We start from the raw sequence: 17,839 nt of genomic DNA on the forward strand, positions 1-17,839 counted from the left end.
AATGTTCCCCAGAGGACAAATGGAAATAACTGTTATTTACCACAATCATCAGATCAAAATTACTTTGCTTAGGTTTAGCTAGCTAGCTGCTCCTACTTGTTACTAAATAGCAAACATTAGCAGGGTTACACCCCGCCTTTCCGAAGCCCCGCCTTTCCGACAATAGACTTCCATTCATCGTAATAGCAGGGTTTTCTACTTTTTCTGAAGACCCCGCTATTCCGAAAAGGCCAGTGGGGGAAACCCCCAGTGCGCAGGGCGCATTGATCCTTTTTTCCTTTTTGGGGTCAAACGGATCATGTGCATAATTAACTGCAAAACAAGCAAATACTTCATATTAATGACATATAACGTTCATTATGCTTCTAGCCTGTCTAGCCTCTACCTGGTCTTTTTACTAAACTTAACCAACTCCTTTCTTCATTGCTGCAGCAGGGGGGGGGAGTATTTCCAGAGACGTTCTAATATGCCTAGAAGGACTTTGGTATTTCTATTACTGTGTGGAGATCTCCAACAACGGAGTCGGGGAGGAAGCAAGTGGGACAGATCTGCCCAGTCCCTGAGCAGCGCGTTTCACAGACAAGCCACAACACAGAGTGTAAACAATGTCACGTGGTTCAGCACCTTGGACGTTGGACAGCTGCGGGGGGGAGGGTGTCGGAACAGCGGTGTTTCGAAGTGGGAGTGTTTCGGAACAGCGGGGTGTCGAAGTGGAGGGGTGTCGGAATGGAGGGCTGTCCCCCATTAGCAGGCTAATGTGTCAAACATGCAGAACCTGGTAAACATTTGCCCATAGGTGTTAGCCTGATTGATTTATGGTTAAATAAGATGATGGTACAATTAAATATCTTAAAATATGAAAAATAGCAACGGGTAGGGAGATTGCACAGATTGCAATATTTATTTGTTGGATATGGTGGATCCTTGTAATTTTAGATACATAGTCAAACATATAGCCAAATATGGGCTTTTAGCAGCAAAGCCAATGATCAAATTGTGGAGTTTTAACAATAAGTGCCTGTTGCTTAGGAAACATGCTACTGGATCAGTGATTCCCAAAACAAAGAGTAGCCTATATTTGTAAGTTATTCTGATTTTGTTGTAACTTTGGAGAGCAAACATATGAAATATTTTAGCAATTTAGACAGCTTTAGCAATGATACAACTCCACTGTTAAAGGATTGTTTGTGAAGCTGGGGATGATTACTCACCAAGTCCTGTTGCAATGAGACAATGTGAAGTCTCCATCTAGTGGTGTGATACAATGGATACACAAAAAAAATACACAAACAAGAATTTTATTCTTGAAAGTAAGAAAAGCACAGACTTTCTTTACAGTACATCTGATCAGAGTTTATAAACACTTAAGATGTACCACAAATCTCATAAAAACTGAAATAGTTCAAGTGTAATTCAGATTTGTTGCTTTTTACAGTAAAAACTGATTTAAATGAATAACTGCAGCTTAAAGAAGACAAAGTTTTGTAAAAACAAAAACTGTATCTGCTTAGTTTTAAAAACTATAAATAATATGACAACATTAAAAACTCTTACCTACCTAACTTGAACATGTAAACATCTTTAACAATGTCTATATACCTCATTAGTATATAGACATATTTACAGTTTGTTTGTTTGTTTTTTAAACTATAACTTCACATCACACATCAGCCTCATGAATAAGGACAATATTGCAATGCAGTGATCTGTGTAACACAGAATAGGATTCTTCTTGTTAACACAACAAATGAGGACACTTGAAATGACAGCAATGAAGTGATATTTTCATGCATAGACATCCTTTGGCAAAAACTGTGTCAAAACGCATGAGACCTCTTGAAACTCGTCTGCTTCTCTTTATCTACATCAAAAGATCTAAGAACTGAGTAGAACCAGACACGACTGAACCGACCAGAAACGTTCATGAACAAACTAAGTCTTGTAAACATTTTAAACTAGGTTCCCATCATCCTTTGTGGAGCTCCTGAGTCTTCATGAGGCTCCGAGGCAACAGCACAACCAGGCCTTGGGCTGACGGTCCGGATCGGGTCTGGGCTGAAGGTCAGGAGGAAGGGCATCCAGCACCTGTTGGACCTGCCGTTTAGAGAAACCTTTCCATCTCAGCAGAGTCGGCAGCAGCTCCATGTCCTCGCTGCAGGTGAGGACAAAACTCAAGTTACAAGAGATGGACTACCTTCAAAGTATTCTGATATTTTCATTCATTGCCTGCACCATCTCTATGGATTTCTTTTTCATTTAATGATATATTACATTTGTGTTTTATTTTTCCTTTATGATTGATAAGATGCAGTTCCTCTAATGGCCACTTGGGGGTGACCCAACGGGAAACCATAGGAAATACAGAAAGTCAACAAAAAGTACAGAGCTTTTCAGAAGCTGGAAAATCCTGTTCACACATTGGACACTAGAAATTAAATGTAATTACTTTAATTCCCTCAGAAACTTTAAACTAAAATGTTATGGGTATAAGACGCAGGAGTTTACCTCATTTTGAGACAGTGTTGCTGCATTGCTGCACCTTCGAGCTTCAGCGACTCAATGTCGTCACACTTCAATATCTCTACAACCTTCAGCAGCATGAGATCCCTCTGCTGGACGCCAGGAGCCTGATACAACACAACAAGCTGATTGTAAATGGGTAAATGTAGAACATGAAGAAGTTGTTGCTTTGATAACAATTATTTAAAGCAACACTGTGCAACTAGGTATTTGACCTTAAAAGGACAGTTTCAAAACCATCTTGATGTTTAATTTCCTTACAAAAGGGAGAAAGACTCCCTGTGAAACATCGCCCCCTGCTGGCCTGGTCTTGCACTAATGCCAGAACATGTTGCTTTACAGCAATACATTGGACCCCAGCATCAACAGCTATGGCCTAGTTGTAAGAAGTTAAAGCTAACTAGCTCACTGTCTGGACTTTACTGGTTGGTGAGAGTTCAGAGAAAGGCCACTTAGCTTCCTTCAGTGGGACCATTGCTCTCACCAGGTCTGAGATGATGCTGTGGAGAAGCTCAGCGTCTTCAGTGACTGCGTCTGCAATATCAGGACTCCAGCTCTTCTTCAGTTTGCTCTGGCTCCTTCGGACAAGATGTTTGATGTACATACGGTCGATGAGCTTGTAGGCCTCCTCCATCACTCTCTGGGAGACACAAAGACAGACACAGTTAGAGTGCCAATTAAAACATTTATCTAAAAGTTATTTACACTTGACAGCTGTGGGACCTCCTCACCTTCTGTTCGTCCATCCCATAGTGCAGTCTGGGGAAATACTTCTCGAGTGCAGGGTACGGGAGGAACCGCTTGTTATTAGACTTGAAGTACTTCTTCAAGTGGCTCTGCAGGATGGAAACACAATGTGTACATGTAATGCAACATGCTTCTGTTTAAAATGTTAAAGGGACAACGAGGAGTTTGTATTTGGTTATAAAAAAGTCTCATATTAATGTGGAAGAATCTACGCTACCCCCGTTCAAAGACGATCAGATACTGCCGTAGTCCCGACCATAAACGGCGATTCGGCGGCGTTATTCTCATGACTTGCCGGCAGCGTCCGCAAAACCGAAAGTAAGGAAACGCTGGTCAGCTCGCCCAGCATTTCCACCATTAATTAAAATAACAAAATAAGGATAGAGACAAAACGATATATTTATTGAAAATGGAGCCATTAACAAGTGTATGGAGTTATTTTTGTCTCATAAATATCTGTAAACGCACAGAAGGTGATCTACAAATGTTCCTTGGTTTGCACACGTGTTTTGCTATCCACAAATACAAATTTCTAATTTGTAACTTGTATTTTGGTTTTTACAAATGAATGTGTATTTGTAAATATATTGTGTATTTGTAAATGTATAATTTTCCATTTGTAAAAACAAAAAAGCCATTTGTAAAACCGAAAATTCTGTTTGTGAAGTGTAACTCTGCATTTGTGGATCACCAATCACACACACGCATCTCTTTCTGCAATGACGTATTTCTGAGACATTCCTGCCGAGATCCACACAGATCCACAAACTCACAGCTGCTGATTCACAAAGGTCCGCTCTCCTCACCAGGAGGGGCAGTGTTGGCGAGTAGCTGAATGAAAACTAACGAAGAAGACTGCTACTGGCTTATCTCGAGAAATTATTTTAATTCCCACTGTTAATGCGTCACTTTATTAAGTTTTAATGTTTTTTCATGCGATAAAGTAACTGTTTAGATCCCCAATATTAGTTAGGTTAGTTTATCCAAATGACGCCTGTTTGGAAGTTTGCTCCGCCATTCGCGGAGCAGTGAAGCTCCACCTGTGGAGCAGCTAAGCTAACTAGGCTACCACCGGACGAGCGGTCTATCACAGAGGCTACAGCCGGGCTGCTGTGGTTTTCGGCCGGCTAACCTCCGCTGTCATCCAGGTCTCCCCCGACTCGTTTTTTCCCCCGGAATGACGAAGCTGGTTAGCCAGCCCACCGCAGCAGCCCGGCTGCTGTTTAGATCTGATTAGATGTTTAGATGTTAGACTGTTTAGATCCCCAATATGTGGTTATTTTTATCCAAATGACGCCGGAGCAGTGAAGCTCCACCTGTGGAGCAGCTAACTAGGCTACCACCGGCCGAGCGGTCTATCACAGAGGCTACAGCCGGGCTGCTGTGGTGGTCGGCTGGCGAAGCCACGGCGTCTTCTCGGGGGAGAAAACGAGCACTTCAGTAAACCGGTTGCTGCCTCTGGATGAGCAGATCACCACAGAGGAAGCAGCCGGGGCTGCTGTGGTGGTCGGCCGGCTAAGCCGCGGCGTCATTCCAGGGGAGAAACCAAGCCCCAACCCGGTTGCTGCATCTGGATGAGCGGATCATCACAGAAGCAACAGCCGGGCTGCTGAGGTGGTCGGTCGGCTAATCTGCGTCGTCCTCCCAGGGGAGAAAAGGAGCCCATCAATCTACCGGCAGTTTTTTAGAGGTTTACCGCCGGCTGGATGAATTATTTTTAGGAGATAAATGTTGTCTCATTCAGTGGTGTAGTAGGCTATATCAACAAACAAAACTATTTAGTCTATAATGGGCTATGTACAATCACCACCGCTACATCAATAAATAAATGTTTTACAATGAAACGGTCAGTCAGTTGACATTAACAATGCAGGTCGTTTTCTCCCCTGGGAGGAGACCGCGGCTTACCGACCACCACAGCAGCCCGGCTGTAGCCTCTGTGATAGACTGCTCGTCCGGTGGTAGCCTAGTTAGCTGCTCCACAGGTGGAGCTTCACTGCTCCGGCGTCATTTGGATAAAAATAACCACATATTGGGGATCTAAACAGTCTAACATCTAAACATCTAATCAGATCTAAACAGCAGCCGGGCTGCTGCGGTGGGCTGGCTAACCAGCTTCGTCATTCCGGGGGAAAAAACGAGTCGGGGGAGACCTGGATGACAGCGGAGGTTAGCCGGCCGAAAACCACAGCAGCCGGGCTGTAGCCTCTGTGATAGACCGCTCGTCCGGTGGTAGCCTAGTTAGCTTAGCTGCTCCACAGGTGGAGCTTCACTGCTCCGCAAACGGCGGAGCAAACTTCCAAACAGGCGTCATTTGGATAAACTAACCGCATATTGGGGATCTAAACAGTTACTTTATCGCATGAAAAAACATTAAAACTTAATAAAGTGACGCATTAACAGTGGGAATTAAAATAATTTCTCGAGATAAGCCAGTAGCAGTCTTCTTCGTTAGTTTTCATTCAGCTACTCGCCAACACTGCCCCTCCTGGTGAGGAGAGCGGACCTTTGTGAATCAGCAGCTGTGAGTTTGTGGATCTGTGTGGATCTCGGCAGGAATGTCTCAGAAATACGTCATTGCAGAAAGAGATGCGTGTGTGTGATTGGTGATCCACAAATGCAGAGTTACACTTCACAAACAGAATTTTCGGTTTTACAAATGGCTTTTTTGTTTTTACAAATGGAAAATTATACATTTACAAATACACAATATATTTACAAATACGCATTTATTTGTAAAAACCAAAATACAACTTACAAATTAGAAATTTGTATTTGTGGATAGCAAAACACGTGTGCAAACCAAGGAACATTTGTAGATCACCTTCTGTGCGTTTACAGATATTTATGAGACAAAAATAACTCCATACACTTGTTAATGGCTCCATTTTCAATAAATATATCGTTTTGTCTCTATCCTTATTTTGTTATTTTAATTAATGGTGGAAATGCTGGGCGAGCTGACCAGCGTTTCCTTACTTTCGGTTTTGCGGACGCTGCCGGCAAGTCATGAGAATAACGCCGCCGAATCGCCGTTTATGGTCGGGACTACGGCAGTATCTGATCGTCTTTGAACCTCTGACTTTACGTAATTCTTGATGAATGAAAACATTCTTGGCAAGACGTCCGTCTTGCGCCGGTCCAAGAATTTCACCGTGCGCACGGAGGCTGGTAAATGTAGTATGAGAACACTTCATTTTCCAAAACTCCTCATTGTCCCTTTAAGAAGACACTGTATTTGTGATTGAGTTGAATGTCTACCTCTGCAAGTTCGGTGATGATGTCCCTCAGTAGACTCAACGCAGAGGCCTCCATCTCTCGAAGCGTTACTACCATTTCATTCAGAATTGATTCTCTGATGCCTCTGCCTGTAGTCTGCACGAAGAACCTGAGAGCAAATTAACTTTATAAACCTTGTTTGCACAGAAAATATTCTGAATAAAAGCGAATAAGTAAATATCAAAAAGACAAAATTGCACAAAGTCTTACTTGAGTTCTTTACAGGTTTTCAGAGTCTTGAGGAAACAGATCGTCTCTGGTTTGTCCATTTTAGCTTTTGTCTCCAGAGACTCAGTCTGTTCAGAGGCATACCTTCAAAAACCAATGAGATTATGTAAATTACACAATGTTACATGCTGAGTTTGATTAATGATACATGGTCTGTACAAAACAAAGGCAGATTTACAGACACTCACCTCTTAAGGAACATCAGCAGCTCTTCGAAACAAACTTTTTGCACTTGATCCGATAGTTCTGAAGAGATTTTTGCCGCTGTTGTATCCATGGCAGTAACATACTGAGGTAGAGACAAACAGAAATGTTTACCTCCATAATAACAACAGGACTGAAACAAAGGTTGATCACAGTTATACCACAAACTCTTGGTACCTGAATAATGTCCATGTAAAGTCTGACATAAGATTCGTCACAGTCACAAGGATCTTTGATGTCGTTCTGGAGGATGCTCTTCAGAGACTTCCTGACATCTTTCTGTGGACAGAGACACAAAATATAAAGTACAGACGTCCATTAGGTCTGGGATTCTGCATGACATCAATGTACCTCAATTAACTTTATTTATATTCATGCGTATTGTTTTCGTTTTTAAATGAACAACAGCAGAAAAGTCAACAAACCGTTATCACTTTTTACTGTAAAGGTGCTTTGCATGTATTTCCTTATGGGTCATGAAGCATGGAGTAACTCTGATAATATCAGATATAGCTATTGTTAGCTTAGTGTTGTCACCTGAACATTTTCCAGCAGCTTCTCTTTTGCTTTCACTTCCCACTCCTTGATCCGCAGGACTTCGACTTTTTGGGCAGGCTTTATTTCCTGAAGGTCGGGATGATCAAGCAGCTCTGAACTGGGAAAGTACCACAGATACAAAGACTGTCAACATCAAACATGTGTCACATCTGTAGCTACTCAATATCCTACATTGAAGGACCTGTGGAAATGTAATGTAGCATTTGAATGGAAAAATGTACATGCAACTAACTGTTGTTGACAATCATACATGAAGCAATAAACACTGGTTCATGTTCAAAAACCTTCATTATAATGTGTCAATCAAACCTGTCTCCCAATTGAAACCCAATGTTACTGACAATTGAGCAAGCTTTAGCTTATCTTATCTTAGTTTAGCCTGGCTTATTTTAGCTTAACTTAGTTTTGGAAGCAGTTAGTGTGGCTGCTCCCAAAAAGCAACAAAATCCTCCTATTTATTTTTTACTTTTTAATGATTTTGTTTGTTAAACCCTAACCCCTAACCCCTAACCCTAACCCAATCAACCAAAGTCTAAAATGTATTTTTTATAGCTTTTACAGTTACTTTCTGGAGTGAACAATAGAATAGTAGCCTAAACAAATTTATCTAATTTTCTTTGTTTAACAGATTGAATATATGAGTTAGAAAAGATGATAGGTAGTTTTATTAGAGTTAGGGTTGAGTTAGACTGAGTCGTTCTAGATGTATCCCCTTGTTTGGTATGCCAAGCTATATACTCTATGCAAACTGTTTGCTAGCAGAAAGTTCATGTTTCTCTTTAAAGATAAATAGGCCTAAGTGGTATCAAATTTCTCATATAAGAGAATGAGAGGGTTCTAGCACAGGTGAGAGAGCAGGTAGTTGACAGGTACCTCAGGTAAACATGTTGGACCCAGACCATAACCGCAAAGGTGCTTTTGACCGAGGTGGTGCGATTGAGGAGATTATCCATGTGGTCAAACGTCTGGCGATGGTAGCAATCGATCAGACATCCCATCAGCCCCTTGGACGTCAACACAGGGCCGAGCTTCACCAGCTGGTAGAGCACCGTGTCCTTCACCTGGACCAGGTGTTTGGGAAGGTTCTGGTCCAGAAGTGTCGGCGGCTTTGGGAAGTGCACGGACACGGATTTCTGTATGAGGTCGACGGCACTCGTGTTCAGGGACTGAAATCTTGAATCGGACTCAGATTGCACCATGCAGCAGCAGCCGTCCTCGAAGACGTCGGGGATGTCCACACCCAGAAGTCCCGCCAGTTCCTTGTTGGTATTGAAGGAGTTCTGGGCCAGAGGGTTGTCGATCTGGACAGAATCTGCGTGAGAGAGAGAGATTTTAAGATTTTAGTAAATATGAAATACAAATAGATTGGGTAATACTTTATAATAAGTAGCCTACACACAATGAAGCATTAGTTAAGCATTAATAAATACTGAATTCTTCATTTATAACGCATGAATACTCATTAGTAGCCTATGTAGTTTATAAATAAAGTTAGTGCTTATCAATGATGAGTAAAACACTTTTAACTGTGTTTATAAACCACATATTAATGAGTATTCATGTGTTATAAATGATGAATTCAGTATCTAATGCTTAATAGTGTGTACTTATTATAAAGTGTTACCAAATATTGTGTTATATTGGCCTTTCCAGTTACTGTACATGGTATTTATTGATTTATGGAACGGAATTCAAAAAAGATAGATAGATAGATAGATAGATAGATAGATAGATAGATAGATAGATAGATAGATAGATAGATAGATAGATAGATAGATAGATAGATAGATAGATAGATAGATAGATAGATAGATAGATAGATAGATCCTTGTCCCCGTTTACATGCAATGAGAAAATCAAATAGGTGTTGTTGTTGTTTTTTTTATAAAACACATCTTCTTGCTGGTTGTATTGTGTGTTGTTTATTGTGAAATGCACTGAAACAGAGCTGATACCTCAGACCAGCTGTGCTTTTTTTTTCTTCTTTTTTTTCTTGGCTGGCTTCTCTACTGTTGTGGAGCATGCGCACATGGCACTGTCCAGTTTCAGCCAGATTAAGGAGTATATATACAGGCAGAAGAAAACCAGTTTCCAATTGCATTATCTGAGTGTTTTAGTTGAATCTGGAGAAGTCCAGTCTTAGTTGGACTAAAACATGTTTACATGCATGTTAGTTGTCCAATTATAGACGGATTAAAGTCATGATTTGGTTTTTTCAACTGTCATGTAAACATACTGAGTGACAGGTTTATAAACCTCCTCCGCCTTCCTCGTGTTTCTTCGACCTTAGGAGTGTTTCCATTCCACCCAACATGTTTGTGTAGGTGTTAGGGTGTGGCAGCGGGGATTTCCCACACACCTGCACAGCATTTTTACATCGCAGGACAAATACGGTCATTTGGCGCCAAATGTTTTCTACTATTGATCTTTCCTGTGTGCCTTGGGACTTCAGAGCCTGCCTCAGCCTCACCCACTACATTCCCCTTTATTACTCACACAGTGCCAAGCTGCTGCATCCTCCCACACACTCAACCCTTGATTTCTCATTAAACCTGGCTACAAACCTGCCTTTACATCCAGTCTCTGCTGTATTGTTATTCATTATTGCAGTTTTTACTCTTTACTCTTTGACGAAATCTAAGGTAATCTTTTTTCCTGCCAAACAGTTATTTATTTTTTGCCTTTGGTCACAGGAAAGCAGAAAAAAACAGGTTGATCGGGTTGTGATGTGATGCTGAGGTATGAGTTTACATAAAACAACCAGCACATGTCACACGTTTCTCTTCACATTACATTACATCAGTGGGTCATTCAGGAGGAGAACGTGCGGCCAAAACTTCATTATGAAGCACAACAATAAAACGAGAGTGTGTTGCCGGGCGGAATAAAAGGAAACATTCGTGGTATTTACACCGGTTGTTTGACCTGGTTTGACTTTGTCTCTGCTTCATTTTGATTGAACTCCATTAAAACCAGAGCAGCAGCTCAGTTTTTGGTTTGTACATGACATATTTACATACATTGGGGGTTTTTTTAGGTTTTAGAGAAGTGAGAGAGGTGCCCACACACACACACACACACACACACGCAAGGACATGGCTAAAAACCTGATTTCCCGATTACAAGCCACAAAGTGCAGTCAGTTTTTAATCTATATAAAGGGCCATTCCACAACAGACATTATCTCAAGGCACTTTCCAAATAATGAATAGAGGAAGATGAATATCTACAGCCCATAACAACCACAAATCAGAGCCATGGTAACAGCAGCAGAGCAGACTCACCATCGTGCACACTGTTGTTGTTCTCCATGATTAGAGGAGTCTTGCCGTCGCTCCTCTGCTCTGTATTCCCTGTATTCCTTCTTCCAAAGAATTTCCTCACGTTTCGTGGCATTGTGTTTGTCTGTTCACGGCTCGCTGCAGCTGCTCTGAGCTCTGTCCGACTCAGCACTGGTACTTATAAAGACAGATATGGGGGTTTCCTCTGCCTGGCTGCTCCTCTTTACTTTCGCTTTCCACTTGGGCTCTGCCTGGCAAATAGAAGGATGACCTCATGTGCATTAATAATGGATAAATAACTCTCACTGCAGCTAAAGACATGAACTATGTCACAGAAGTATATTTGTTTTTATTATTGTTGCTCAAAAGTGCAGACATTTTCTTTGAACCTCACTCTCGCTTCACTTTTTTGGAAACGTGAGCTGCACTGGTGAAACTGTAGTAGTGTCAGTAACATCATAGTGTATATGAGTTGTACTGTAACCATTTCCTGGAAATAGATAGATTTTTTGTCTCTGGTGCTGCAGTTTAAATGCAAATTGTGCATCACATGTAATTTGTAATTTGCATTTTGCATTTTCACTTGGTCATAAATGGTAGATTGATTCGATTATGATGCGACTTTGTTATAAATTATTAGAATTAGTGACGATGCTGGTGATACAGTGGAGCAGCTAAAAATATATTTTTGGTACCACTTTAACTGTTTTGCACAAGTGGTTCACAATAAAAAATAAAATGAAATACATCTTTAAAAAGTCTCATTGTAAAGTGTAAAACTGACAACAATGAGTCACTATCAACTTATAAACAGTCATAAGTCATTAATCAGATTAATGAGTAGTAAACACTTTGATCTTGCCCAATAGTGAGCCTCCATCAACTTTTATAACTTGTTAATAATTCTTTATTTGTAATTTCCCTACAAAACCAACTGTTGTCTGTGCAATCTCCTTTTTTGTTGAATTTCCCAAATGAGAAACTGTATTTTTAAGATTTTTTATCCTCTGGGATAATCTAGGACAGATTTGAAAAATGAAAGTCTTGTGGTTTTTTCCATCACGACTGTTGTTTAAGATGCAGAAGACATTGTGTTTCCCTCCCTGAGGTGAAGTAAAGAACAGTTGTGATCTGTCGTCTGTGAAAACTTTTCTAACTCTACACAACACGCTGCTACACTGCTGATCACTGGAGCTTTATTTTGAAGGCCTCCACTCCAATGCATTCACCTATCAGCAGTTTTACAACTTATCTACTGTGTTTTATTGATCCAGTGATAATGGACAACTTTGACCCTCACTGAGCCACAGGAAACACCAAAATAAAAATGGACATTTCCCCTGTAGGTAATACTTTTAATGTCTTATGCAGTATATTTTCTATAAATTGTGTGTGTTTATATTTAAAATACACACTGACTCATGGTAATCTAGTGCAGTAGGTGAGTAGGAGTCAGCGTTCACCTGTGTCTGCATGCACCTGTGTATAATTAACCACAAACATGCCACAGCAGTGAGTCACACTGAGAAAACTATTTTCAAATGAAAACACTTACACTTGTTTGCACACAGTGAACAAACCACATTCAGTGCTGCAACTATCACGTAGAGACCTATTATTCGGTTATTAACAACATGATAATAATAATAATGATAATAATGATTACAATAGTAGACATTTTAAAACATCTTAGGTCATCTTATGATGATGCCGTGTGTGTTGCTGAGTGTGTAGTTTGTCTGAGATGTTGTGGTTGCTCCACATAAATTCCCCTTATACAAACAAAACACAGGGGCATTCCTGCGCAGAGGCAGCGTTACAGTGAACGTATCAATTATTCAATGGGATATTCCCTTCAATCCCAACAAACGGACAAAGCGCCAGAGGCACAATTTGTGTTGTGTATGATGCAATAAGGAACGTCATGGATTCAGTCTGATTGGTCAAAGTGAGTGGAGCTCGAATTCAAAACAACCACTCAGAGGGTTTTAAACCCTGAGGTCGACCGAGGACACAAAGACATCCCACATCCAATAATGTGCATGACGACAGCTGACTCCAGCTTTAAGTATCAGTTTTATTCCAGTTCTGTTTTTCAGGAAAAAGCTGCTTGAAAACTGAGATTTACTTTATGTGAACATGTTGCATTCAAACTTTATCATCCAGGGTTTAGATTTACCTCCAAACAGCTGTGCATTTTATCAGAGTAATGAAAGGGTTAATTATGTAGCAGCAGTGACAGATAATTAGGGACGTGTGTGTGCATGTGTGCATGAAACTGACAACAGCTTCATTAACAAAACATAAAACAGCTCATACAGTCAGTTTTATTGAAATCAAACTTTATTTTTTAGTGGTTGAAGGTACGGTGGCCCTGAGGGCTCAAAACACTGCAAAGACGCAAACGTGCAATAAATTCAAAATCTCACAATGCAACAGGAAGTGTTTTTGGGGACACAGTAAAGTGACAGACCAGTTTGGGTTTATATTTGAACATCAATATCACATGATTCACATGTCACATGGGTTTTGTTTTTTTAGCATATTTGGTCTTTGTATGTGTTTGTATGTGTTTTCTTATGTTGCTGTGAGTTGAGCTCTCAGGGCCACCGTACAGTTCACATAACACACAGCTCGTAATGTGTGTGAAGGCAGGACATGGATCCACAATTAAAATCATTATGCATTGAATTTTTATCATATTTTCCAGCAGTGGAGTGGGTGGAGACCAAGACAGAGCTCAAAACAAAGAGTGATAGTTATAAATACAGGATTTTATACTAAAACACTTTATATTATATATAAACACTAATATTCCCATAATGTAATATTCTATGTACCCTATATGTAATTAACACTTAGGCAAGGCAAGCCAAGGCAAGGCAATTTTATTTGTATAACCCGTTTTTCAGTTTGTCTCAAAGGGCTTCACATGGCATCATAACAACATCCTCTGCCCTTAGACCCTCACATCCACTGAGGAAAAACTCCATGGAAAACCCTTTTAACAGGGAAAAATCGGTCGTCTTAATCATCGCACAACAAAAAAAATCTAAGTAAAAAAGATGTTAAGCTTCACAAATCTGTTTTTTCATTGTGCAATAGAGGAGTGGAGATGCACAAAACTATTTAGTCACTGTGCTTGTTTATTTTACAGGCCTGCTTTTCCTGTTCAGGGACAAAAGGACCGTTAATCCAGTTTCACATACAGTTAACGGTTATTTACATTTATGTTTGTCATATTAAAGCAGAAGTAAGTGGTCCGGTCGTTTTCGCTAATGCTGCGTTCCAGGCAGGCTTTTGAAATCGTAAATTACAGCTTCAAGTCACAACTTACGACTTTGTAGTGTTCCAGGTAACCCACTCGTGTTTTTCCGACCTGTTTTACCGGTGAAAGTCACTATAACGGCCACTCGTAACTTCCGACCGGTGAACTCGTACCAGATCGAACTGGTACGACTTCACGGTCGGAAAAATACGAGTTTCCTTGAACGCACCATAACAGTCCTCGTCCCTACGTCGCCACATTCACGGCGTTCCTTGGCTGCACACACAGCCCTGCATGCCGTTCTCTCTCCTCATTGGATAAAACTGTAGGATACGATAAATGTTTTCTCCTCGGCTCAGAGCAGAGCAGAGTGACTGACAGACCCGTGTTTCGGTCCAAACACTCTATGTAAGTGATTGCTGTTGGAAGATATAACTATTTAAGACTTATATTAACACAAATATATCACTTACTTCTGCTTTAACTCTGGAGAAACTAAAATAACATCATGCAAAGATCATGCAAAACTCTTAATTAAAGTGTTGAACTCGTGTTGTTAAAGTTTCTTGTTTCCCTGCAGTGACCCAGCTGCAGCTTCACGAGACGTTCATGGACACTCCCACTGACCTCTGAGGTTGTGAGTGAGATCAGACGACCTCTTCGCTTCAATTATCTGGACCGACTCGGAGTGGACGGACGCACTCGTCTGAACGAAGGATCTCTGACTTCTTGTTGCGTCTTCTTCGTCATGAAGAAACAGGTGACATTTGCAGAGAGTCGGACGATGGAGCGGCTGCATGGACACAAAGCTCCACCGAGGTAAATACTGTATGTTTATAAAACTATTCTCCTCTCATTATCTGTTTTAACCTGTGAGCTTAATGAGGTTAACTAACTTTAATGTTTGTTTCTCTGTTGCAGGAGAGTTTGGATGGATGAGTCATCGTTGGGTAAGTAACAGTCTTTTATTCAGCACTAATATTAAAACTGAAAGCAGATGCTGTACAATAAAAACCCACAATGTGCTGAATAATAATAAGAAACAGTATAGTCATTGTTTCCTGTGTATCTGTGCATACTTCACTGTCTTTACTCCGGCTCAGATTTCAGATGCACGCACACTATCACACTATTTCCTGTGCTTAATAATGAACACAACAAGCCCAGTGTCCGTGTCCGAGCTGCTGTGAAAGCTGAGCAGCAGCAGGTTTGGTTTAATGAGGACACACGCTGGTGGAAAAGAGACGAGGAAACCAAATACACCTTAACCTGAACCTGAGTCACACCTGACGAGTCACAGGAGGAAAGTTTACACGTGCTCGTCTTAATTAGAGAGAGAGAGCTGGTTTAACAAAACAACACATTTCACACTGCAAAAACTCTCTTTCCAGGAATATTTGTCTTATTTCTTGTCAAAATGTCTCATTTCTAGTCAAAACTAATCTCTTTCCACTTAAAATAAGACTCATCACCTAAAAAATTAACTTGTTTTTAGATCATTTTCACTTGTTTCAAACAAATTTTCACAAAATCTGCCAGTGAAAGTTGCTCCACTATCAGATTATTTTAAGTGAAAATATGCTTGAAAGAAGGAAAAAGTGTCTAAAAACAAACTACTTTTTATGTGATGAGTCTTATTTTAAGTATAATGAGATTTGTTTTGACTAGAAATAAGACAAATATTCTAGTTTTTGCAGTGCACCAGTCAAAGGTGACGTTTTAGACCGGAAAATAACTTTTATATTTATGTTTTTATCCCCTGTTTTTATCCCCTTTTATCACTAGTTAAACACTTTTTAACATTATGGGCCTTTAGAGAGTTAGGGTTACATGAACTCTAAAATATCAAAATTATGTTTTCAGCTCCTTTGGGTGTGAAATTAAAATGCAACACGTCTTCTAATGGAGGCAGCTCATCACTAAGGAAGTCGCTTTGTTGTTTGTTTGCTTTACTGGTATATTGGTTCCAGTGGCGTGCACGGGGGGTGGGGGGGCTCGTGGCCCTATTGTTGAAAAACTCGTCCTAAAGTGCCCTCTAGGAGCCACAACTTGTGCTAAAGTGCCCTCTTCTATATGTGCCCTTTTTTTTTCCTTTTCACCCCTGCCCTTCAAAAAGTCTGTGCACGCCACTGATTGCTTCACCAGGAAAAGGGGAAATTAGGAGTTGCAATGCAGTTAATGAAGAAGAAGTAGCATGAGAAGGGAAAAAAAAGAAGAGGAACTGATACATTAATTGGAATTTTTTCTTGGGCACACAAAATAAAAAATGACATAATATATATCTCGGTAAAAAGAAGAATGACATCATTTTTAGTGATTGTAGAGTAGTAGTAGTAGTAGTAGTTTTTTTAATTTAAACTTGGTGTCATGCACCATAGGTGCCCAGCCCTCATGGGCTTATAAGACACACTAAAAACAAAACAAAATACAGAACACCGGCACACACAAGAGAACAAGGAATACATGCTCGTGTACTACATATTTTTCTTCAGTACAGTACATACCCACACATGCGCACACATACACACACACACGCATGCATGCATGCATGCCCACACATCCACATGTTTTTATACAATACATGTCCGCATATACGCACACATACACACACACGCATGCATGCCCACATCCATTCATACATACGCACACAGAGCAAAAAGAAAACAAAAACAAAACAATTGCCGGGACTGAAAGACTTCAGACATACAACACATCTCTGCGCTGCTTAAAAGACTCCAAAATAAATTTCGCCCAGCGGGAACACCTTTTTTACAAATAAATAAGTAAGTATACATTCATCAGTCATTGAGAACAAATCTGGGCAATCTTCAACCGAAATCTTACAAAAAAAGAGAATGTAGAGAATCAGCTGTTGCATAGTTTGTAGCTTATATAGTTGTTCTTCTCTCATATTGACCTGCTTACACCAACATGCTTTTCTCTAAACATAGTGTAACATAAACTCTTTCTCTGCATTAAAAGACGTCAACAGATCTTCAACAGCAGGAGGCCAACATGTGACGGTGATAGAAATCCCTAAAACCATGACTGAAGCTCCGTTCCTGAAGGTAACACCAACAAAATCAACAGGTTTATTTACCTTTGACCTCGTCTTTGAAGTGTAACTCGCCTCCTGTATGAACCTATGATTGACACGAGTGAAAGGATACAACATAATGGTGGACGTGTGTGTGTGTGTGTCTGAGTGTGGATTTCAGCAGTGAAACCTGAGCTGTGTTTGTCCCTCAGCACGCGACACTGACCCCAGGTCAGAGGGAGTATCTGTACACCGTCGCCGCCTCCTGCAGCACCGCACACGTACGCAACGTCATCACGCAACACTACATGAACGTGCTGCACAGACGCATACGAGCAGGTGAGACAGGTTCATTCAAGAAGGGTTGTATTTCTATTAAAGCTCCTTCAGAATAAAGGTAGATGTTTGCATTAAAGCTCCTTCAAAATAAAGGTAGATTTTTGTATTAAAGTTCCTTCAAAATAAAGGTAGATGTTTGTATGAAAGCTCCTTTAAAATAAAGGTAGATGTTTGTATTAAAGTTCCTTCAAAATAAAGGTAGATGTTTGTATGAAAGCTCCTTCAAAATAAAGGTAGATGTTTGTATGAAAGCTCCTTCAAAATAAAGGTAGATGTTTGTGTTAAAGCTCCTTCAAAATAAAGGTAGATGTTTGTGTTAAAGCTGCTTCAAAATAAAGGTAGATGTTTGTGTTAAAGCTCCTTCAAAATAAAGGTAGA

The 17,839-nt window shown here is 40.4% G+C and overlaps 2 protein-coding genes across 2 annotated transcripts; one reads left to right on the plus strand and one right to left on the minus strand.

Annotated features, from left to right (window-relative positions):
• Positions 1-1,769: 1,769 nt before the first annotated feature.
• On the minus strand, positions 1,770-10,939 carry LOC146959922 (uncharacterized). Its single transcript, XM_085772783.1, has 11 exons — positions 10,821-10,939; positions 8,410-8,848; positions 7,516-7,633; positions 7,156-7,257; positions 6,963-7,063; positions 6,757-6,858; positions 6,529-6,655; positions 3,252-3,356; positions 3,005-3,160; positions 2,506-2,627; positions 1,770-2,152 (listed from the first exon to the last, which is right to left on the minus strand). Exons 1-11 carry the CDS (start codon positions 10,930-10,932, stop codon positions 1,993-1,995), a joined length of 1,644 nt encoding a protein of 547 aa, XP_085628909.1. The 5' UTR covers positions 10,933-10,939; the 3' UTR covers positions 1,770-1,992.
• A 3,732-nt stretch (positions 10,940-14,671) lies between these two features.
• On the plus strand, positions 14,672-17,461 carry LOC146959923 (protein FAM216A-like; the record flags this gene model as incomplete). The annotated part of the gene is made up of 4 exons (XM_085772782.1): positions 14,672-14,904; positions 15,007-15,035; positions 17,068-17,153; positions 17,335-17,461. Coding segments are annotated over exons 1-4 (313 nt in total), but the record flags the coding sequence as incomplete, so codon positions are not given.
• Between the last annotated feature and the right edge of the window lie 378 nt (positions 17,462-17,839).

Source organism: Trachurus japonicus, unplaced genomic scaffold (genome assembly GCF_045865225.1).
Source record: "Trachurus japonicus isolate A0001 unplaced genomic scaffold, Traja_1.0 AP030901.1".
In the NCBI taxonomy this organism is placed as follows: domain Eukaryota; kingdom Metazoa; phylum Chordata; class Actinopteri; order Carangiformes; family Carangidae; genus Trachurus; species Trachurus japonicus.